Raw genomic sequence first — 20,506 nt, forward strand, 5'->3', positions numbered from 1 at the left:
TTTCAGTAGCGAATACTTCTGCCTGAGGTGTGAATGAGCTTTGGGCTTTATCTTGCAAGCCTCCTTATACTGTCGTTTACAAAGATAAAGTGGTGCTGAAGATAAAACACAATTTTCTCCCCAAAATTGGCTCTGAGTTTCATCTCGCACAAGATAATTTTACCATCATTTTACCCTCCTCCACATCCTGGGAAGGAAGAGGAGCGGCTTCACAGGCTTGACCCTAAACGTGCACTGAGCTTTTATATATCTAGAATGACAAAGTTAAGACAGGATGACCAATTATTCGTGGGTTATTCAGGTCACAAATTGGGTATGGCTATTACCAAACAAACACTATCCAGATGGATTATATTGGCAATATCAGAATGCTACAGACTGGCGGGAAAAGATTCTCCAGTAAGCCTTCGGGCTCATTCAACCAGAGGCATGGCAACTTCCTCTGCTTTACAGAGGGGAGTACCAATAAAGGAAATCTGTGCGACTTCCACATGGTCGTCTGTACACACATTCACTAAACTTGTCTTGGATGGACTGAATAATAGAGTGTCTGGGTAGATTAACCATATGGTGCCACATGTGCAAAATGAATAGAAATAAAGGAGGAACAAGAATATTGTGTGAACGAGTGGGAACTAGCTCAGGAAGTCCTTCAAGAGATCTTCGCCCTTTGGGGAACCCCTCAGGTGGATCTGTTCGCCACCAGCGTCAACAGGAAATGCGATCTGTTCTGCTCAAGGGAATTTCCCCCGAGAGGAGCTCTGGGAGACGCGTTCATAGTGGACTGGGAGTTTCCGCTTCTGTACGCGTTCCCACCGGTCCCTGTCATTCCTCAAATGATCAGGAGGTTGAGAAGATTCCAGAGAACCATGATCCTAATTGCCCCGGATTGGGCCAGGAGAACGTGGTACCCGGACCTTCTAGACTTGTCCATCTGCCCTCCAATTCGACTTCCACTCAGAGAGAACCTACTCTCACAGAAGGGAGGTCAGGTTCTCCATCCAGACATCAAAACCCTCAACCTTCACGCTTGGCTTCTGAAAGGTTGAGGTACAAGGATTGGGACCTCCCCGATGATGTTATGGAGGTGTTGCTTTCGGCAAGGAGGCCCGCAACAAAGTCTTTATACCGCTGCCGTTGGAACAGATTTTGCAGCTGGTGTAGAGAACAGAATATCGACCCTTTTTCATGTGGTACACCAATGGTTTTGTCCTTCCCTCTATATTTGGCGAATTCAGGCCTTCAAGTTGGCACCATTTAAGGGCTATCTCGCAGCGCTATCCATCTTTAAGCGCACTGCGGAAGAACCATCCTATTTCAAATTACCCTTGGTAATACAGTTTCTAAAGGGGTTAACCAATGTTTATCCCCCAAGACCATTCCAAGTTCCCCTATGGGATTTAAACTTAGTACTAACTTTCCTGATGGGCACACCTTTCGAACCACTCCATTCTTGTTCGTTAAGATTCCTTACCCTTAAAACTGTTTTATTAATAGCACTTATATCTGCTAGAAGGATGAGCGAATTACAAGCTCTTTCTTGTAAACCCCCTCACACAATATTTCACAAAGACAAAGTTGTCCTGCAAGTGAAGCCTAATTTCCTCCCAAAGGTGGTTTCTGAATTCCATATCACTCAGAAGATTACCCTACCATCTTTCTATCCTCCTCACCCGGGGAAAGAGGAAGAGAGGTTACACAGGCTAGACCCTAGAAGGGCTTTAAGTTTTTACATCAGTAGACTAGCCAGGATAAGACAGGCAGACCAGCTGTTTGTAGGTTACGCAGGTCACAAGCTGGGGTTACCAATAACTAAGCAGACCATTTCCAGATGGATCATTCTAGCCATTCTGGAATGTTATAAACTGGCAGGGAAAGAGCCCCCTCAAAACCTTAGGGCTCATTCGACCAGAGGTATTGCAGCTTCATCGGCCCTCAAAAGAGGCGTGCCGGTTAAAGACATCTGTGCGGCCGCTACATGGTCGTCTGTCCATACCTTTACACGTTTTTACAATTTGGATTCCTCCTCCAGTCAAGAGACTAGGTTTGGAAGGGCTGTACTGCATTCTATTCATCAATAGAAGACAGCGTGAAGTCAGTACTCCCTCCTCCAATAATAGAATACTGCTATGGGAGCCTATCTAAGATGAGGAATACGTCGGAGGACACAATCCCTTCGAAGAACAAGTTACTTCTTACCTTGTAACGTTCTTTCGACGGGATGTTCCTCCGACGTATTCCTCATCGGCCCTCCCATCCATCCCCGCAGTTCTACTTCCCGTGTTGTTGCAGTTTACGCTCCTTCAGGGTGATTAGTCTAGTCCAGAAAGTATTATTGTGGGCTACAAAACGGAACTGAGCAACGGACGCTGCGCGCGGCCTTTATAGGCAGGATGACGTCGATACGGCGGTTGTCGAGGGACATCGACTCGGAGGACGTCGACGTGCAGCGCCCTCTAGAGAAAATTTTTTCCGAGGCCAGCAGAGCTGGAAGGAGATATCTAAGATGAGGAATACGTCGGAGGAACATCCCGTCAAAAGAACGTTACAAGGTAAGAAGTAACTTGTTCATCTGCAGGTGCCATGAGGGTCGAGGGACGGATGCATTTGGTGGGTGCGAGTACCTCTTCAGAGGCTGAATATGTCTGCAGATTCTGCAGACCGTAGTGGGATGATCACAGACAGATGTGTCAGGTCAGCTCACTTATGAATCCGTTGTATGACTGCATATGTGTAAATCTCTACATTAAGCTATGTGGCAAATGCATTCCTAACGGGAAAACAGTGCTTATGCCTGTTGGCACATTTCAACTCCTAAAATCTGTGCCGTCCTTATTGGCCAGAAATAAAGGATCCAGCAGGTCTTGTTCCTTTGCAAAAAGGAGCCAATCCCCCAGTAATTCAGAACACTGATTTGCTTCTGAGCACAAACAAAATATTCTGCTTGCTATTCTTTCCTTTTTTTTTTTTTTTTTGTCTTCATGATGGTGCACACAGAAACATGTATTTGTTGTTCAACTGTTTGCCTCCATGTGTTATACTTTAAATATACTTCAAAGTGACAATTGATTCCATGACCAGCACAGTGACATGCAGAGTGTTTACGGCAAGCTGTTGAGGCCATCACTTTGCTAAATGGCCCACTGAGGTTTTCTTATTCCTTTGTTTTGTCTCTTGCAGAGCTGCGCAGTATGCTTGCACTGTGCTCGGCTACACCCTTCAGAAGAATGGAATGAGTTCCGAATTTGTTGCAAAAGTCAAAAAGCTGGAGGCCCACATGAGCCTTGGGCGAAAGTGTAAGTGGCTTTATCCTCAACCACGAGACCACTAGTATTTTAAGTGTTTTCTTTTTGTTTTACATACTTTTGGGTTTATCCTCCCATAATTCCAGTCTAATATATCACTTACTCTGGCCTTCCAAACATTTAGGAGTTCTGATAGCTTTGCTGGGGTATCGGAATTTTGGGGGTTTGCTTCTGGATGGGGTGGGCAAACAACCCCAAAAGCACATATTCCTGGTTTGCCCTCTGCCCACCCCCCTCTGGAAATTCTGGTGACCCACCTCTGGCAGGACTTGGGAGCCTATCCCCTCCTGATGTCTTTAGAACTAGTGCTTTAGATGTTTGGCAGGCAGGCGGAGCAGGGTTAAAAGGCTGCTCTACCTCCTGCTCTGCAGACGCTTGACAACGCCTCACAGGTCAGCGGTGCATGCTTCCTTCTTGTAAAAAAACGATTGGTCCACTTGTGTTGTAAAACCATATTTATGTCAAGAAGTAAATGCAACAGAACAAAACCCACCCCAAAGGAGTAGTTCAACACTTTATATTTGTTCCCTGCAAGGAGGGTTTGGCGGTATATCTATAGCAAGTGGGGCACCAACACAAACTGGGCAATTCCAAGGTTACAGTGCCAGGATGGAAGGCTATTTCAAATTAAGTGAACAGGGTTTAAGCTTAGGAGACGTTATGCCCCTGCTTCAATCCACATTCTAATCCAAATTGCTCTAGGGTGTCTGCACCCAGAAAACACATCCTTCAATGCATTCTCAGTCATGGCGCAGCACAATGTAGTGCCCAGCACACTTCTTTACCTGGCCTTGGCTGGTTATCCAGACGGTTCTTTATAATTGTTATTTTATAACATGCTTAACACCGGAGACCAGAGACCGGGATTCAAACCTGTGTTGCTATGTGTTGTCTTGCTTCCAAGATGAACTTGTTGCCCCTGAGCTATCCTGCCAGACAGTGAGCAGTGCTCCAGGAGTCTGTAACCTTGTGAGGCACTCTTGCCGGGGCAAAACCATTCCGATTACCTCTCTTGCCATAGGGGTCACCTTAGATAGGATGTCCGTCCCCCTGCAGCTTCTCACCACCGTCCTTTTCAGGCTGCAGTAATTTAAGCACCCAGCCAAGGGTTGCTCTCCTGGGTTTGAGACCACTGTATATGTGTATTTCGAGTGGATTGGGTCCTCTGACGTATTCCATATCTATGACAGTAATCACCACAGCTGTGCTGCTTACTGTCATAGATATGGAATACGTCGTCGGACCCTCCCATCGAAAGAACGTTACCAGGTAAGAGAGTAACTTGTTGATCTCTACATTAATCCATGTGGCAAATGCTTTCCTAATATCCGACAGTGTCCTAATTTTATTTATTTATTTTTGTTTGCATTTTATATGGCGCTAAAAACCCTTAAGCATCTGAGCACTGCTTACTCACGGTGTGTGGTGTTCATTTATCGACCTCGGAAGGATGAAAGGCTGAGTTTGGCCCTGCAGGGATTCTAACCTGCGTCGGCAGGCTCTGCACGGATGTCAAAGCGAGCGCTCTACCCGCTCTTGATCCTTTGCAAAAAGGGAGCCAATCCTCCTGTAATGCAGAACACTGCTTTGCTTGTGAGCACAAACAAAATATTCTGCTTGCGATTCATTTTATATTAGTCATCATGATGGTGCACACAAAAACATCTTTTTGTTGTCCAACTATTTACTTCCTTGCATTATTTTTTAAATATACTTCAAAATGACAGTTGATTCCACGATCAGCGGTTGAGGCCATCACTTTGCTAAATGGCCCACTGAGGTGTTCTTATTCCTTTGTTTTTGTATTCCTTTGTTTTGTCTCTGAGTGGCTCTTCTCAGACTCTCAAGCTTGCTAACCTATTTTAGATCAGGTGAATTTGCAGATCACATTGGGATTTGGGCAATAGCCCAACAGGCCAGCATCTGGCTCAGCCTAGCTCCTTGCTCTCTCCTCTCCAGCAAATATGAACTCTCTCACAGTGTGGCCTATTGGACTTGGCCACATCCTTCCCTCACCCTTTTCCTTTCACTGATACAAAACCAACTCTCTAGAATACCGTCCCAATTCCCACACAGCCCAGTGCTTTTATGAAACTTTTTATGTTGTGGCTTGGACACTAAGTGTTCTAATTGGTGGATCAATTTCCCTATCAGCCTGAGGTGTGGGGGCGGGGTTGAGATGGGTGATCATTTATGAACACTTTTTGCCACTATCCGGTTGAAGACATTTCCTTTCTCACTTTGTTTTGTTTATAGTGTGAAGGTCAGGATAGGATATTTTGGACAAAAGGATTACTTTTAATTTTGGCATCCTGACACAGACAGATCCTTCATTTTTGGTTTTTAGGTAGGGACACTCCTCTTTAGAATAGTGTCAGGGAGGCATGACTACTTTGTGTCTGGCTTTCATTTCTGGCCCCACACACTGCCTAACACTTCAGTCCAGTTTCTTAGCAAGGCTTAGCCAGTTTAATCAATGCATTATGACTCTCCACCGCTCCTGCCAATTTGGGATGGTGTGGGCAATGCAAATTGTGCTGTATGTTCAAAGTGGACCATAATGTTTCACCACACCGATCACCAAGTGCGAAGGCTGGCTGCTATTGATGCTAGCCGGCACCCCAAATCTATGCACAAAGCATCTCAAAAGTATCTTTACAACGGTCACAGTGCGCTCTCCTGCAGTGATAAGCCTCCACCCATCCAGAGAACACACCTAGAATATTGAGAAAGTACTGCCAGTTTTTAGAGCGGGGGAGCTGGAGAAAATCTATCTGCAGGCCTACAACTGGACCGTATGGGGGAGAATATCCTCCCTGTGCTGGCACAGCCATCCCACATTATTCTGGAAGCAGATGGTTCTGTGTTTACAGTATTCATTAGCCATTTTTGAAAATTTGGTAGTGAATCATCCCCTCTCTCAGCACATGAGACTGGCCATGCTACATCCTAACATGTGACAGCCATATTTGGGTGCTTCTAAATCGACCTTGGTCATCTCGCCACAGAGTAGTCATGTAAGTTACAGACCTTTCATAATCAATTACCCTTCTCCTTGAAAGGGGCATTTTATTGCATCAAGAGTAAAAGCCCCAGAGTCTGGTATGGGGAGAGGACAATAATGGTCTTTACCGGGAGGACATATTCATCTTCTATGACGTTCACCACTGCTAGCTTAGTGGTTCGGTCTGCAAAATCCTTGCCACAACAAATTCCGTCATCTAGGGGCGGGTGTGCAGCACACTTGATGGCCATCTCTTCGTGCAACATAGTGCCTTCTAGAAGGGCTATTTTTATTATGCGATCCTGTTGAGGTTAAGAATCCTCACTGCTTCCAGAGCTGACTAAATTTGTGGGCTACCCCAAATGCATATTGATGGTCTGTATAGATGTTTATAGATTGTTGAGCGGCCAGACTGCATGCTCTTGTTGGTGCCATCAGCTGTGCCACCTGGGCAGAGGTAACCTGGGGCAGTCTTCCACTTTCCACCCCATTCCCAGGCTCGAACACCATGTACTCTGCAACCAGTTTCCTATTCTGGTCCCTGAAACAAGATCCATCAACTAAGTAAATTATATCTGCCTCAGCCAAGAGTACATCACTTAGATCTGTTTGAGGTGCCAAGAAACAGTCGGTGATCACTACACAATCATGAGGGTCTGTGTTGTGACTCCACACCCCCTGGAGTGGGGAGCAGAGATGCAGAGTTCAGTACTGAGCATCTAGGCAGGGTGTCATTGGAAGAGTTCCAAGAGAAGGATGTCATGTTTACTTGCATGGGATACAGACATGTGTTGTATTAGTTTTCAGTAATGCAGACACCACTGAATATGAAACTGTGGCCTCTAGCGGTGAGCCTAGTGCAATGTTTTGCATTGTTGTGCTGTTAATCCGGCGGCTGCCACAGATCTTGGACAAGGCAGCATTCCTGCAGCAACCAGGTCCAATTCTTTTCTGTAGTAAGCAATGGGTGCAAGCAATGGGTGGTATACCATATTTCTGTGTCAGGCCAGCTAGGGCAGAGCCATTCCCTTCAGGGCAATATAGGGTGAACCCCTTCCAGTAATCTGGAAGTCCCAGTGCTGGTGTGTTAACCAAACTGTTCTTTATCTTAACTAAGGCCTCTTAGCCTTGAGTCCACTGTAAGGGCTCTATGGTGTTCACATGGGTTTACTCCTTAGGGTCTCAAGGGTTTCAGATTACCTTAAAATTCACTATCAGCACTACACGACCACACCAAAAAATGCTCTAATTTGCATATTAGTCTGAGTTTTTGGAATCTTACGCTTATCTTGTCTAGAGGGGGTCTTCGGGTTATGTCGGCTTCTAAGTAGTGCACTATATGTTTGCTTTGCTGTAATTTGGTTTTGGGTGCCTTCTGCCCCCTTCGCAGCAAGGTCAATCAGTAGGACCTTTGTATCTTGCTTACAAACGTCATATGAAGGTGACTAAATTAGCAAATCGTCCACGTAGTGGACAATGACTGATCGACCAGGTAACTTTGACATCTAGATCTTTCTTCAGTTGTTGGGAAAAACAGGGTAGGGGATTTGGCATTCCCATGGGGCAAACGGGTCCAGGTGTACTGCAATCCTTCATGTGAAAATACAAACAAATATTCTTTCGAGAAGACTGTTGTACATATTTCTACCACTGTGAAGTGTCTGACATCTGGTTGAATGCATGGCAGTATTGTTGCCGGGTTTGGCGCATGAGGAATGAAGGTATGCCCACTGCATTGACGGCTCTCAAATCTTGGACGAAACCATATGTAGCTTTTCCTGGCTTCGTACCCCACAGTTTCGGAGTATTACAGGGACTAATAGTATGGATTAAAATACCTTGGTTTAAGAGTGGCTCAATAACGGGAATGATTACCTGCTCTGCCTCCGGCTTCAGGGGGTACTGGGGAATTTGGGGGCGCTTCCTAAAGGGAACAACATTTATCCTAACCGTCTCTGCTGTGTGGATGTATCCTACTTCATTATTGTGGGACTACCTCAAAGTGGCAGGTACTGCATATATCAAGCCCTTTAAATCATCTAAACACTGTCTCTCACGTGGTATTACCTCCTCCGTGTCGATCTGGAGTGATGCTAGGACCCATTTGTTATTTACATGGGGAATACTTAAAAATACCGATCTGGGGTACAGTAGATGGTGCACCTGGTTTTTGCATTGCAAAGACCTGCCTAACAGATTGACTGGAGCTGAAAGGTTTAATTGAAAATGTATGTGTGCAAGTGATGGGTCCCAGCGTAATGGTGAGGTACTCCGTAACAAGGTGTACAACAGGAGTATTGGCTATGCCTACTTCGTCTACATTTTCAGTGGATATGGGTCAATTCGGGAAATGGTCCATGTGCAGGGTTCGCCCTGATGTTTACTATTCAAGGGACTCATATTTCCTTCCACACTGCACTGTGTGAGGGATCCATAATGCGAGCCAGACAGCTTTTTGATGATTGTTCAAAACATGGCATTTCTTAAAATTGTAAATAATATTAAATACCTCACTGTCCCTAGTATGATGAGTATTTCCCTGCCTAACAGAACCAAGGGGAAACACTCTAACCCAGGATGTCTGGCCCTCACACTTAAACATCAAATATACAAAGAAAATACATGGCAATTAATTTAACATCAACAGTAATATTCAAAGTTTCTTGATAACCTCCTTAATAGCGTAGGTGTATTTCCTTCCCCAGGATTCATGGTAAATTCAGCTCCAATGTTCAACAAAAAGAAACAAGGAAATCAATATAGATAGTACAGTCTCAGATCAGTTCTTGATGTTTCATTGTCAAGGTAAGGTTTTGTTAACCAAAGTTCCAAAAATAACAAAGCTTTTCTTGGTGAAAAAGGACTTTCCACTTCTTCAAGATAGCATCAATGTTATTCCCAGACACAATGCGTTGCCACCACTTCCAGTCACCCAAGAAGACTTACAGTTAAATAGAAATTGCACCTCTAGAAATGTTAGTGAAAGGCAAATCTTGGTCAACAGTTATTATATCTCTATCCACAAGGTTAGGATTCACAATAGAGATCTTTGTCAGGATGACTTCACAGTGCCGCTGCTTCTACTACAGTTTACCATGAGGACATACTCCTGTTCTTTTATTTATTATTTGTAAAGTGGCTATACATCAAAAGGTGTTTCAAGGCGCCACAAGACAAAAAAAAGGGGGCAGAGGAGGACAGGAAAGAAACCCAAAATTACCGTCCTACTAGACCTTGTGTCATTTGGATAGTGCAAGTGCATTAACAAGAAGTGCGGGGGGGGGGGGCGCAAGGGGAGTACCGGTCAGAGCGGAAGGGAGGATGCTATGGTGGGAGGGAAGTGAGGAGCAGAGTGGCGGCATACAAGTGCAGGGGAGTGGAGGCGAAGAGGAGGGCCCCTGGGCTTAGGCAAGTGTTAAAGGGAGGCCAGGTGAGCAAGTGCCAGGGGATGCAGGGAGTGAGGACCACACGCTAAGTGCAAGGACGCTGGTGGATCAGGCTTGGTAGGGAAGCATACCCCGCCAGGCTAGTCAGGGGAGGATGCCCGGAAGGGCAAGTGCAAGTTAGGGTGACTGGGGTAGACTGGGCGAGTAGGGCCTGGTGCCCTGGACGACTCAGAAGGGGCCAGGCAATCAGTCTTGGTTACAGAGGGGGCATTACCAGGGGAAGGGGGGAGAGGGAAGGAGGAAGAAAAAAGGAAGGTCTTAAGAAGCTTCCGGAACTTAAGGAAATCCGGCACAAGCCTGAGAGGGACAGGGAGGCCATTCCAGAGAGAGGTTCCAGCTGAAGAGAGTTATCTGGCCCCCACTCTCTGCCTGGAAAAGCATCTGATGTGTAGAGAGTTGGAGCTAGAAGACTGGAGGGTTCAAGCAGCGAGGTATTTAGGTAGAGGGAGTTGGTTGTAGCGGGATCCCAGGCCCCAGAAAGCCTTGTGGATGATGAATAGGGCCTGGAACTTGATCCTTGCAGCCACCGGGAGCCAGTGGAGAGATTTTAGGGCTGGAGAGATGCGGTCCCTGAGCTTGAGGCCAAGAATAAGTCTTGCAGTACTATTCTGGATTATTTGAAGGGGGTTAAGGGAGTATAAACGTAGATTGAGGAAGAGGCTGTAGTCCAGCTCAGAGAGGACCAGAGCTCTGCAGACATTCAGTGATATATATCTAGTCCAGTGCCAGGTCCGTATTGCCAAGGGTGTCATTTAGCCGATTTATCATGGTGAACTGATTGGCCGTGTCATAGACCGAGGAAAGATCGAGAAGGATGAGAACGGCAGGAGAGTTGGAATCGAATCACGGTGTTCAGTGGAGCACTTTCCGTGCCTCTGGCTGCTCTGAAGCCAGACTGGTGGTCATGGAGACAACCAACAGATTCAATGTGGTGGATCAGTTGTGAGATGACCAACTTCTCCAAGAGTTGGCCCAGGAAGGAGGTAATGGAGATAGGGCTGTAGTTTGCCAGGCAGGAAGGGTCAGCAGATGGCTTTTTAAGGAGAGAGTGCACAAGGGAGTGCTTGGGGGGGGGGTAGTTGGAAGGAGCCAGTGAAAGGAATGATTTCCTTCCTTGCTTCAGCCTTGGCTGATTTCTGCAATGTTGTCCTTGATGGTTCTGGAGGAGCCGGGGAGCACCTGTTTCGAGGAGACTTTCATAGAAAGGACTTGTTTAGAGACCTCATCTGGTGCTATGAGCGAGAAGGAGGATAGTAGGAGGGGAGGCCAAGGGAGGCCGGAGAGCAGAGGAGGGAGGAGAGAAGAGGGAGGAGGTAGGCGGGGAGAGGATATATTGAGTTTTGGATGTGAAGTGGGAAGCCAGTGCAGTGCAGGAGGTCTGGGATGGCAGAAGAGAAGTGGAGACTGCAGTAGGATTGGCGAGTTCCTTGCAGGTTTTGAACAGTGTTGCTGTGTTGTTGGTGGCCCCAGAGATGCAGGCTTGGATATAGGCCCATTTCTTCGAGCAGATGCAAGTGTGTATTGCCTTTGGAGCAGGCGGCAGGCCAGTTTGTCAGAGGATGTGCTCGAAGCCTGCCATTTCCACTCAGCAACTCTGCACTTGCATTTCAGAGAAGCTAGGTCGTAAACATACCAGGTGTTGTGCTTGGAGGCAGTCTTCAAGCGGATGTTCATTACAGGGGCAAGGATGTTCAGAGTGTTGGAGATGGAGAGATGAAGGGACGTGTCAGTGTGAGAGTCAGTGGCTGGAGTGGGGATGAAAGTGGTGGCAAAAGCTGCAACTGACAGTCGGTTCTTTGGTCGAATGACAGAGAAGGAGACTGGCAGTGCGGGCAGAGGCTTAGCCGGGGGACCCAGGAGATCAAGATGAGAGGACAGGAGAGCATGGTTAGACCGGGAGAGAGGTGCAATGAGAGGGTTGGAGATGGGGGATGTCTGCTGATCTGAGAGTAATCAAGGTATGTCTTGCTGAGTGGGTTGGACCAGAACGGTAGAATGGTGAGAGAAAGAGTCCCAGAGGCTGCGGAAGTGTCCAGTGGCCGCATCAGGAGAGTCACAGTGAATATTGAAGTCTCCTAGGAGGAGAAGCTTGGAGGTAGAGAACAGGATAGAAGAGCTGAGGTCAGACCACTCCGAAAGGAAGTGGGAGACCAGACGAGGGGTCCTGTAGATGGTGGCGAGAGTCAGCGAGAAGATAGGAGAGCCACCAAGCCTGCAGACAAGGCATTCCTCGGAAGAGTAGGACTGAGTGGGAATGATGGGTGCAGGGACCCATTAAGGGAAGATCAGGGCCACTCCACCTCCAGACTGATTTGACCTGGGCTTACAGAGGATCTTGTAGCCCTCAGGGAGGAGTGTGTCAAAAGCAGTGACAGAACTGGCATTGAACCACGTCTCAGTGAGAGCGATGATCGCAAGGTCATAGTCTTCAAGGAGGTGACAGATGTCAGATGAGTGTTTAACGACTGGGCGAGAGTTGAGGGGTAGCTAAGTGAAACTGGTTTCCACCTTTGAAGGTCTTCTGAGGAGGGGTACAGGGATGCGGTACACTCGTCTGTGGCGGTGAAGGGACCAAGGGGTTGGCAGAAGGAGTGGCAGGAGAAGGGAGGAAGTCGATGAGTGACAGAAGACGCCTATTAAGAAGGAGGAGGTTGGGCTGAGAGCCCTGGGCCTCAACAGTGCCATTCCGATAGACATTAATGATGCACCTAGAGGATGGGCAGTGTGCCAAGAGTACTTCTCATCTGGTTCCACCATTAATGGGAGAAGAAGAGAAAGGGGAGAGGACTGAGGACATATGGGGAGTTCATAGGTTCCTGAGAAGGAGTGATAAAGTCAACGCTTCTTTCAGGCAGACTGTCACTGACATCAGTGACAGTCTGCCTGAAAGAAGCATTGACGTAGGTGTCCGCTTATGGGCTTGGGTTGGTGACCAGGAGATCTTTATTTAACTTTTTCCTTCCAGGCTTTGCAAGAGGTAGGATAGGTGATAGAGTAGCAGTCACAGTAAATGGGGGAGATGGAGAGCACCATGGGGATAGACAGCAGAAAGATGAAGAGAGGGAGAGCCGGGGAAAATGTACAATGCACGTTGAACTCACTGGGTGGCCTAGCAGCAAGACAGGCACAGACGAATCAGGGGCACAACATCACACAGTTTACCAAACAGGGTGTTTCGCTGCTCCAGCAACAGAGTGAAGGCGACACCGTTGGGATAAATGCTTCTCCAGACCCCACAAGGTACTGTGCTTCCAGCAGAGTGACACCATTAAATGTGGATGCATTTGCTGTTCAGGCGGGATAGCAGCAAGACAGGCCCAGACAAATCAGACAGTGTTGCGCTCCTTCAGCCTCTGGGGACCACCGCAGTGCATTATTAAGCAAAGTACCACCATGATATATAAATGCTAAGTTATGGCCGGGCTCAAAGTACTGCCAGCCAGCCCTTCTGCAAGACCCTTCACAATCTCCAATTTCAACTGCGAGACTCAGAGGTTCTGGGAGATTCACTGCATTGTTCACTGGGGCTGCTCTCTGCCTCCAACTCCCCTGATTGTCAGTTGTTATGGGCTGTGCCGCCTGTGTTGTTGCTTGCTGTCCCAATACACGACCCGTGGTGTCATCCTGCAGCCTTCAAGTGCCTTGGTGCTCAATCCGCTCTCATCAGCATCTATAGCCCAAAGGCCCTTCAATAAGACGACACTGCTACCACAAGAACATCAATGGGCTGCAGGGTGGTAGTTGAAGCGCCACAGGGTTAGCAGAATCCGCTGGGGCCTGGGAGCACTGTTACATGCACACAAGAGTTTCTGAACTGGGTCCCCCCAGCCACCACTGCTGCCAGAAGGAATGAGGACTGATATCAGCCTACAGGCCCCCAGACTTGGCCAGATCATCACCTGCAAGGGGCATAGAAATGTATTTGAAGGCCTCCAGAGTGATCCACACTGTGGGAAGGAGAAAACCACTCAGCCCCGTAGCATATATCCCAGCCCAGAATCTCATGGGCCGACAATAACACAGCATTACTTATTAGTTTACTTGTTGAACATGGAGCATAGCCACACATTCAATCAGCTGTAGAAAGCAGCATCCGTAGCATTCTTCTGCCGACCCCCAGCACATGATCACTCGTCCTCTGTGTATGCTTCCTGCACAGGCAGAAACCATGCAATGAAGGCAGCACAGTACAGCCGACGTGACGTTCCTTCGGGACAGCTCGCCCACCTACCATTGCATAGTTCTGCAAGCTCGTTACAACCACCAGTCCCTAGCGCTCAGGGGTTCTCAGGTGCCCCGTCTGCCACCCAGCAGAGCTGTGCCGATGAGCGCCTCTCCGGGTCAGTCTAAACAGAACTCCGCTCTATGTTGCAGCCCTGGCGTGAAATGTATCCACGGCACCCAAGCCCTTTTGCCGCGCACTCCTGTGCCTCACAGACAACAGAACCACACCATTGCCAGTTGAAACCTGCACAGGGTATTCTTACAGCGATTTACCAGCCGATGATGGTTAGAACAGGACTATAACGGCAAGAATTTGGCACTGAAACTCCATTTCTGCAGAGCTTCACTCCATGATGGCCATCTTGATGCAAACAACAACAGGAATTCGGCGCTGAGGCTCCGTTACTCTGCCTCATAGTATTCTGCTTCATTTTTGCTACTGAAGTCCTGCATCTACTGACAATCCGATTATATCACCACAGCTTCAGTACTGCTTCTGGATCTTTCTGGCGCAGGGTTTCAGGCCAGAATCAACAGCTCAGCCCGGCTGTGAATAGTCTGCAAATGATGTTTATGGGTTTAACAATGGCTGTTCATAAAGGTTACACGGTTTAAGTGTTGAACAATGGCTTTCTGCAGCGTTTGCTCTTCACGCGAGTGAAAAAGAAATTACCCGATCACACGCAAGTGCTACTTTTCCATTGTCTGATTGTTAAGAACTTAACGAACAACTTCATCCCGCTTTTGCTTATGCGTAAGTGAATATTAAGCTGGATAATGTTGCCGGTAGTGCTCACACAAGGATTCGGAACTCCAGGTTTGACTCACCAGCTACTGTGATCCTGCAAGTTGCACAACTTCTACTGCTTCTGGCTTCACTTGGGACCCACACCCTTCCTCATGAAGGTGTCTATGGTCAGGCCACTTGATTATGGTGCCCCTTTCGCTCCTGAGACACGCAACTTTACAACCGCTCCTTGCCTCGGTCTCCGACACATCTGGCACGACAATCTCCTCAATTGGGTTCACATGGGGAAAGGCAGCCTTCCTGCATGACTTCCGATGCTCAGCCTCTGCACCTCACGGTTTGGGTGAACAGGACTCTCACAGAACAAGCAGGTGAAATCTGCTGCATCAGATTTACGACGTCCCTTTGGTTCTTCCACTTCTGCCTGGATTGCCAACACTGTGTCTTCTTCTTTCTGCCTCTGCTTCTACTGCATGCACTCCAGTCACAGTTCCAGCAATTGACTGCACCTGAGGGGGCCTTTTATGCCTCTCCGGTTCCTTCAGGTGTGGGCTATTAGGCTTAATTGCCTGACCACTGCCACCGCATGCCTCTTCAGCCCTTCTACTTGTCTCACTACCTATGGGATTATGGTACTTTTAGTCCCCGGCAACTAAGTTAGTTCTTTTCAATAACTTCTGGGTTTTAAGGGTAGATTTATTTCCCTTAAAGTTATTTAAGGATGAATCATTAGAATTCACTGTTACAGAGGAAGACAGTCTATTTAAGGCAATATTTCTAGTTCCCTTACATTATACTTTTGGGAACAAAGAGGATTTTATCCTGAAATATCTTTAAGGGTCATTTTGTTGGTAAGGCTTGCACGGGTTTTATAGTATTTGTGCCAGAGCCACAGATATTGTATGTGGTTCAGATATATTATAATGACAGTAAGCCATTACGTGTTTTGGCAACTTTGAGGTGCTCCCTTTTTAAAGGACAAATACAGTGTTTCATCCCACAAGATCTCCTTATCAGCTTGGTCCTTGTCTCCTCCCAGGTGATCCTCCTGCGGTACACCACCCCCAAGGTCAGGATCGGGAAGTGTTTGCCTTTCCCTGGCCACCTTGGAGGAGGAGACTTTAGGCAGGGGTGCAGTGAGGGATCCGTAGGATTCATCACAACTGTATGTATGGGCCATCTTGGTGAATCGTGGGTAACTGGGCCATTGGGTCCTGTGAAAAACCTGAAGGTGTCTCACCCGCTAGTCCCCGGGGATCTGTCATCCAAGTGGCCAGGACACGGCCTTCGCTTTTCGGTCCAGTTCCTGGGGTCGGCCAGTGCGGGAAGATCACCTGGATGAGGGGATCTTAGGGGAGTGGAAGTGGGACACCGGACGGTGAGACACGATATCCCCTTCCCTGTAACACCCTTTTCCCCATCGTACCCTTTAGGATACTTAGGAACTCAACCCTGCGCCCCTCTTTCCCAATACAAACACTTTCTCGCAGACAGCTCACTGTGAGAGAAAACAGACTAACACCCGAGCCGTATACTTGACATTTCCCAACACAATGGTCAGGTAGAGTCCGGCAATTACTGATCGTTACACACACCTGACTTCCATCACACTTCCCCAAATGGATAAAAGGCGGAGCACAAAAGCACACCCTGAGCAAGGCAAAGCACACGTGGAAGCAGCTTTTCCAAGATGGCAGTTTAATACGAGGAGAATGACGGCAAGACCGCAGAGGGTTGCAAGGAGGGAAGGACCCTTGACCTTTCCAGAGAAAGACGTTTACTTTCCTGAGCCTTCGATAACCAGAAACATAAGACCTGCAACTAAAGCTTAAGAAACCTGCACTGTGTGTCAGAGGTACCCAAGGCTCTCCCGTGACGATAACCAAGACGGGGAGGAGTGTTTGCCGCGGTGGTACTTTCCTTGGCTCTTACAACAAAGCAGCGCCAGTAAAGTCAGCACAGCCGATGAGTCGCGGAGACTGATACCAGACCGGTCTGTGCTAGAGCCAAGGTTGCAAGCGGCAACATTGGATAGAGAAGTCTCAAGAGAATTAGTGTGTGAAGTGTATGTGACGAGCGATGCGAATAATTAAACAGCAGATGAGTGACTGAACCTTTGATGCCAAGACCGATACTTTAAACAGAGTGGTCCAGTGCCACATGGGTGCTCATTCAAAGGTGACTGTTGGGTATCCAACTCTGAGGTGGCAAAGGTAAAAAGGAATTGTGAAATCGAAGTGGTCGTGCAATGGCTCAAGCTAAACTCTGTGTACATTTGAAAGTCTTTGATAGTTGATGCTAACTGAAATTGGTCCGAACCCAGCAGAAGGAGACTAATTGCGTAAGAGGAAGGATCTGAGCCCGGCTGAAGGGGATCCGGAGTGAACCGTGAGTCACCCGAGAAAGAATAGTCGAACATTGTAAAAGGGATCTGAGCCCGGCGGAGGGGGATCCAGGGTGAAGAGTGAATCACCCGAATTGAACACTTGGAAAAGGAAAATAACTTTTTGTTTGTTTTGGCACATCAGGCCTACTGAATCAAGAGACTTGGATAAGTAAAGAGACTTGGGCACAGAATGCCCTGATACTAGTGATTGAACTGTAGCCTCATGTTGAAGAAGCCAGAGATTGTGCTATGCTCGAGTGAACTGCCTTGTCCTGTGCTGAAAATGTGGGGAAGGGTGGGCCAACGGCCTGAACATCCTGACATATCATTTTTACAAACACTAGCCCCACACTATTTGTATTTAGAAGTAAGGATGAGTTATTTTTTAGTATAGGCCCTTTTATTTTGACAAGACACCACTAGGACTGTTATAATTATTTGATGGTCGTAGCTTGCTCCCATCGGTAGATTTAGGATTAGATAGGCATTTATCATACCCTTGTTGAAGTTCAATAGACACCCTTGAACTGTGGTCACTTGTGTCTGTCTTACTGTTGATACCATGCCTACCTTACAGTCCTCACTATACAGATGTAGTCAGAATGTGCCTTGACCATTTCGAGGAATGAGAGCTGGTCAGCGGGCAAATGCTGGTCCGGGTTGTCCCTGCTGGTTCCATTGTCCGTGGCTCTGTCTGTCCCGTGTAACCTCCCCCTGGTCCTTCCAGTCTTGTTTGTTCTGGGGGTGGATCCTTCTCTTCCTCTTTTGTTTGCGCTATGCCCCCATTTTAGCAGCGTTCTGTACATTCTGCACCTGTCCCTGTAAGCTTTGCATCTCGAGGGTCGTTAGTTTACCCTTGAAAATCTCCTTTTTTTGTTCTTGACACGCTACACAGTGATTTGCAACATTTGCTAGCTCCAGGAAGGGTTTAGTGTGCCACCCTATCCACATTCTTGAGCAGTCTTTTTACTGTTGGCAACTGACCAGCTACGAGTTGGCTATAGCTTCCTGTGCAGTCTTGTCAGGCTTTGCAATGCCCAAGTGTTGAACTAACACTACCTACAGTTGATCTAAAAAGTCTGCAGGAGATTAACCTTTGTTCTATTTGCAGCTCCCTATTTGAGCTCATTCAGTCTTTCGGGGGCATATCTTTGGGATTGCAGTAGTCCTTCTCTGTCTAGCCTGAATTAAAGTGTCCCCATTACCGGGATCAGCATCCTTCTAGGTAGTTCGCTCAACCAATTGCTATCTCTCCTCAGGCAACATTACTACTCTCATGAGCCGATTCATGTCAAGCCAAGAGGGATTGAACCGCTGTGTTATAGTGCTTAATTCCTCTATAAAAGGATGCAGTTCTTGTTTAATGTTTGAGGTTGCCCATAGTCCATGGAATATGTATGGTGAAGAGGTGGGGTGGTTGCTGCCCTCCCTCATCCACTTCATTCTCTGCAGGCATTTGTCTCAGGGGTTCTGCAAGCACTCGCAAGTCTCTCCTGTGTACTGTGCCCCCGATCTCCCTCATTCCAGGTGGCGTATAAGAGGAAGGTGCATCAGGGGCAATGGGGCCTCCTTTGGGCTCCCAAATTATTTGGTCCAGGCAGTGTCATTGCAGAAGGCGCCTTCGCGTAGGAGCTGCATTGCCACAATTGGCTGATCCACTCCTACTGCTTGTGCCAATTGGCCCGACACTTGACCCGCCTGTCGCAGGGCCTCATCTCACTGCAGCTTGCACATTAGTGAAAACGTCATTTATGTCTTAACCTTCACTCCTATCCCAATCATCCTGTTCAGGTCCTGTTTCCCCTTCAACTATATGGTGGTGGTACAGGTGTGTGAATTTCTCCAAGACCTGCTTGCCATTGTCTGTCCTCGCAGCCTGTACTAAGTCTCTTAGTACCTTAACTTTACTGTTATTGTGTCTGGAAGTCTCTTCCTCTAACCAAGTCGCAAATGTCCCCCACTGTTTCTGACTTATTGTTCCCTTCTATTTTTCTAAGGCTTATCTTAGTGCACCCAAATTATCCAACTTGAATGTTCCAACTATGGGGAATTAGTGCTGTTAAGGTTTGTGAGTATATAATGCACAGGGAAACCTAGAAACCTATAGGAAGGATTTCCACCTTTTTGACTTGACCATTGACTGTCCCTAGTTAAGTTGGCAATTGCCCTGTGTTAATTTTCCCCTGTACCATTCACTCTTTGACTCCACTCCTTTCCAGTACTGACCGGTGAAGGGGACTCGACCACGGACTCCATGGTCCTGAAAAGGGCTGAGGGACACTCACCCTGCAAACATCCATCTTTCCCTATTTTTGCATTGAGCTTTACTGTTCCACCAACCAAATCTCGTTTTCTTGTTCCCGATTTCCCTATTTAAACCAGATAGAGGGACCTCTTTTAAGCACTGCTGCCTACCGGAATCTGTTGAATTTGGACTGTACCTTGGTACATATGCTCGAGACCTGCAGGACTTATTCACAAAATTACCATTCCCAGTATTTTGCCAGATCTGTTTCAGGGTTGAAAAAGTAGACCATCGCCAAAACCATTGAATTAAAATGGGCAAAAGCAATAATTAAAACCACATAACCTGCCTAGAATTTCCAACCCATATTTGCCTATTCACTGATAAATCCCTTTTCAGCTCACACATCGTTAATGCTCTCTGTGCTCCTGACCGGCCTAGCATGCATGGCACCCACTAATTTGCTTTACCTCCTCCAGATCAACCCAGTGGAGTTTTTAATAAGGATTCCTTGCCTTATCTGAGTGTGCCTGGCGGTGCCTTCGGGTGGATGGACCTTCCAGTCCGGTGCAGTGCCACGTTGGGTGACGGGTCCGAGTCGTGGCGCCAATCTTTGAACGCCATAAAGAATGTCTCCATTTGTACTCAATAAGATGAGCAAAAGGGTTTATTAACGTCAGTCTTGCAAGACAGTGCGACAGCTTCCTAGCATTAATACCCACTAACTAGCTCCACCCTCAAGATGCACTCTTTAAATTTGTCCCAGTCAAATGACGCCACGACATTGAAAGGCACTTACCAGGCCTTCCAGTACACTATTTCTACCTAATCTAAAACACTGTATTACTTTTTCTCCCGGGATTGTATCTTAGGCTATGGACCTGAACATAAACAATCACATGACTAACCAGTTACGGGTGAAATATGACGGTGCTTGCTATTTCCAAATACAACCTCTTTAGGTGAAGGGGGTAGGTTTCCACCGGCTCATTGTAAGGACCAGTTTAGACTGGTGAAATTCATTGGCATTGAGCTGATTGCCTTGCCCCAGTAACCGGAGACTGACAATGTCCAAAGTGAGCACTTTAAGTGAATCTGCGCAATCCAATATGGAGGCAATCCGCATTACCTGATGCCAATATGAACAG

At 47.3% G+C, this 20,506-nt stretch overlaps 1 protein-coding gene across 1 annotated transcript in view; it reads left to right on the top strand.

Moving 5' to 3' along the window:
- Positions 1–20,506, top strand: part of PEX11B (peroxisomal biogenesis factor 11 beta) — a 362,287-nt gene that overhangs the window by 204,909 nt on the left and 136,872 nt on the right. Inside the window, exon 3 of the mRNA XM_069652688.1 lies at positions 3,181–3,296. Within this exon, the coding sequence (XP_069508789.1) occupies positions 3,181–3,296 (116 nt within the window). The remainder of the gene's footprint in view (positions 1–3,180; positions 3,297–20,506) is intronic.

The sequence above is a fragment of the Ambystoma mexicanum genome, chromosome 1p, assembly GCF_040938575.1.
Source record: "Ambystoma mexicanum isolate Mex_15411 chromosome 1p, UKY_AmexF1_1, whole genome shotgun sequence".
Taxonomy (NCBI): domain Eukaryota; kingdom Metazoa; phylum Chordata; class Amphibia; order Caudata; family Ambystomatidae; genus Ambystoma; species Ambystoma mexicanum.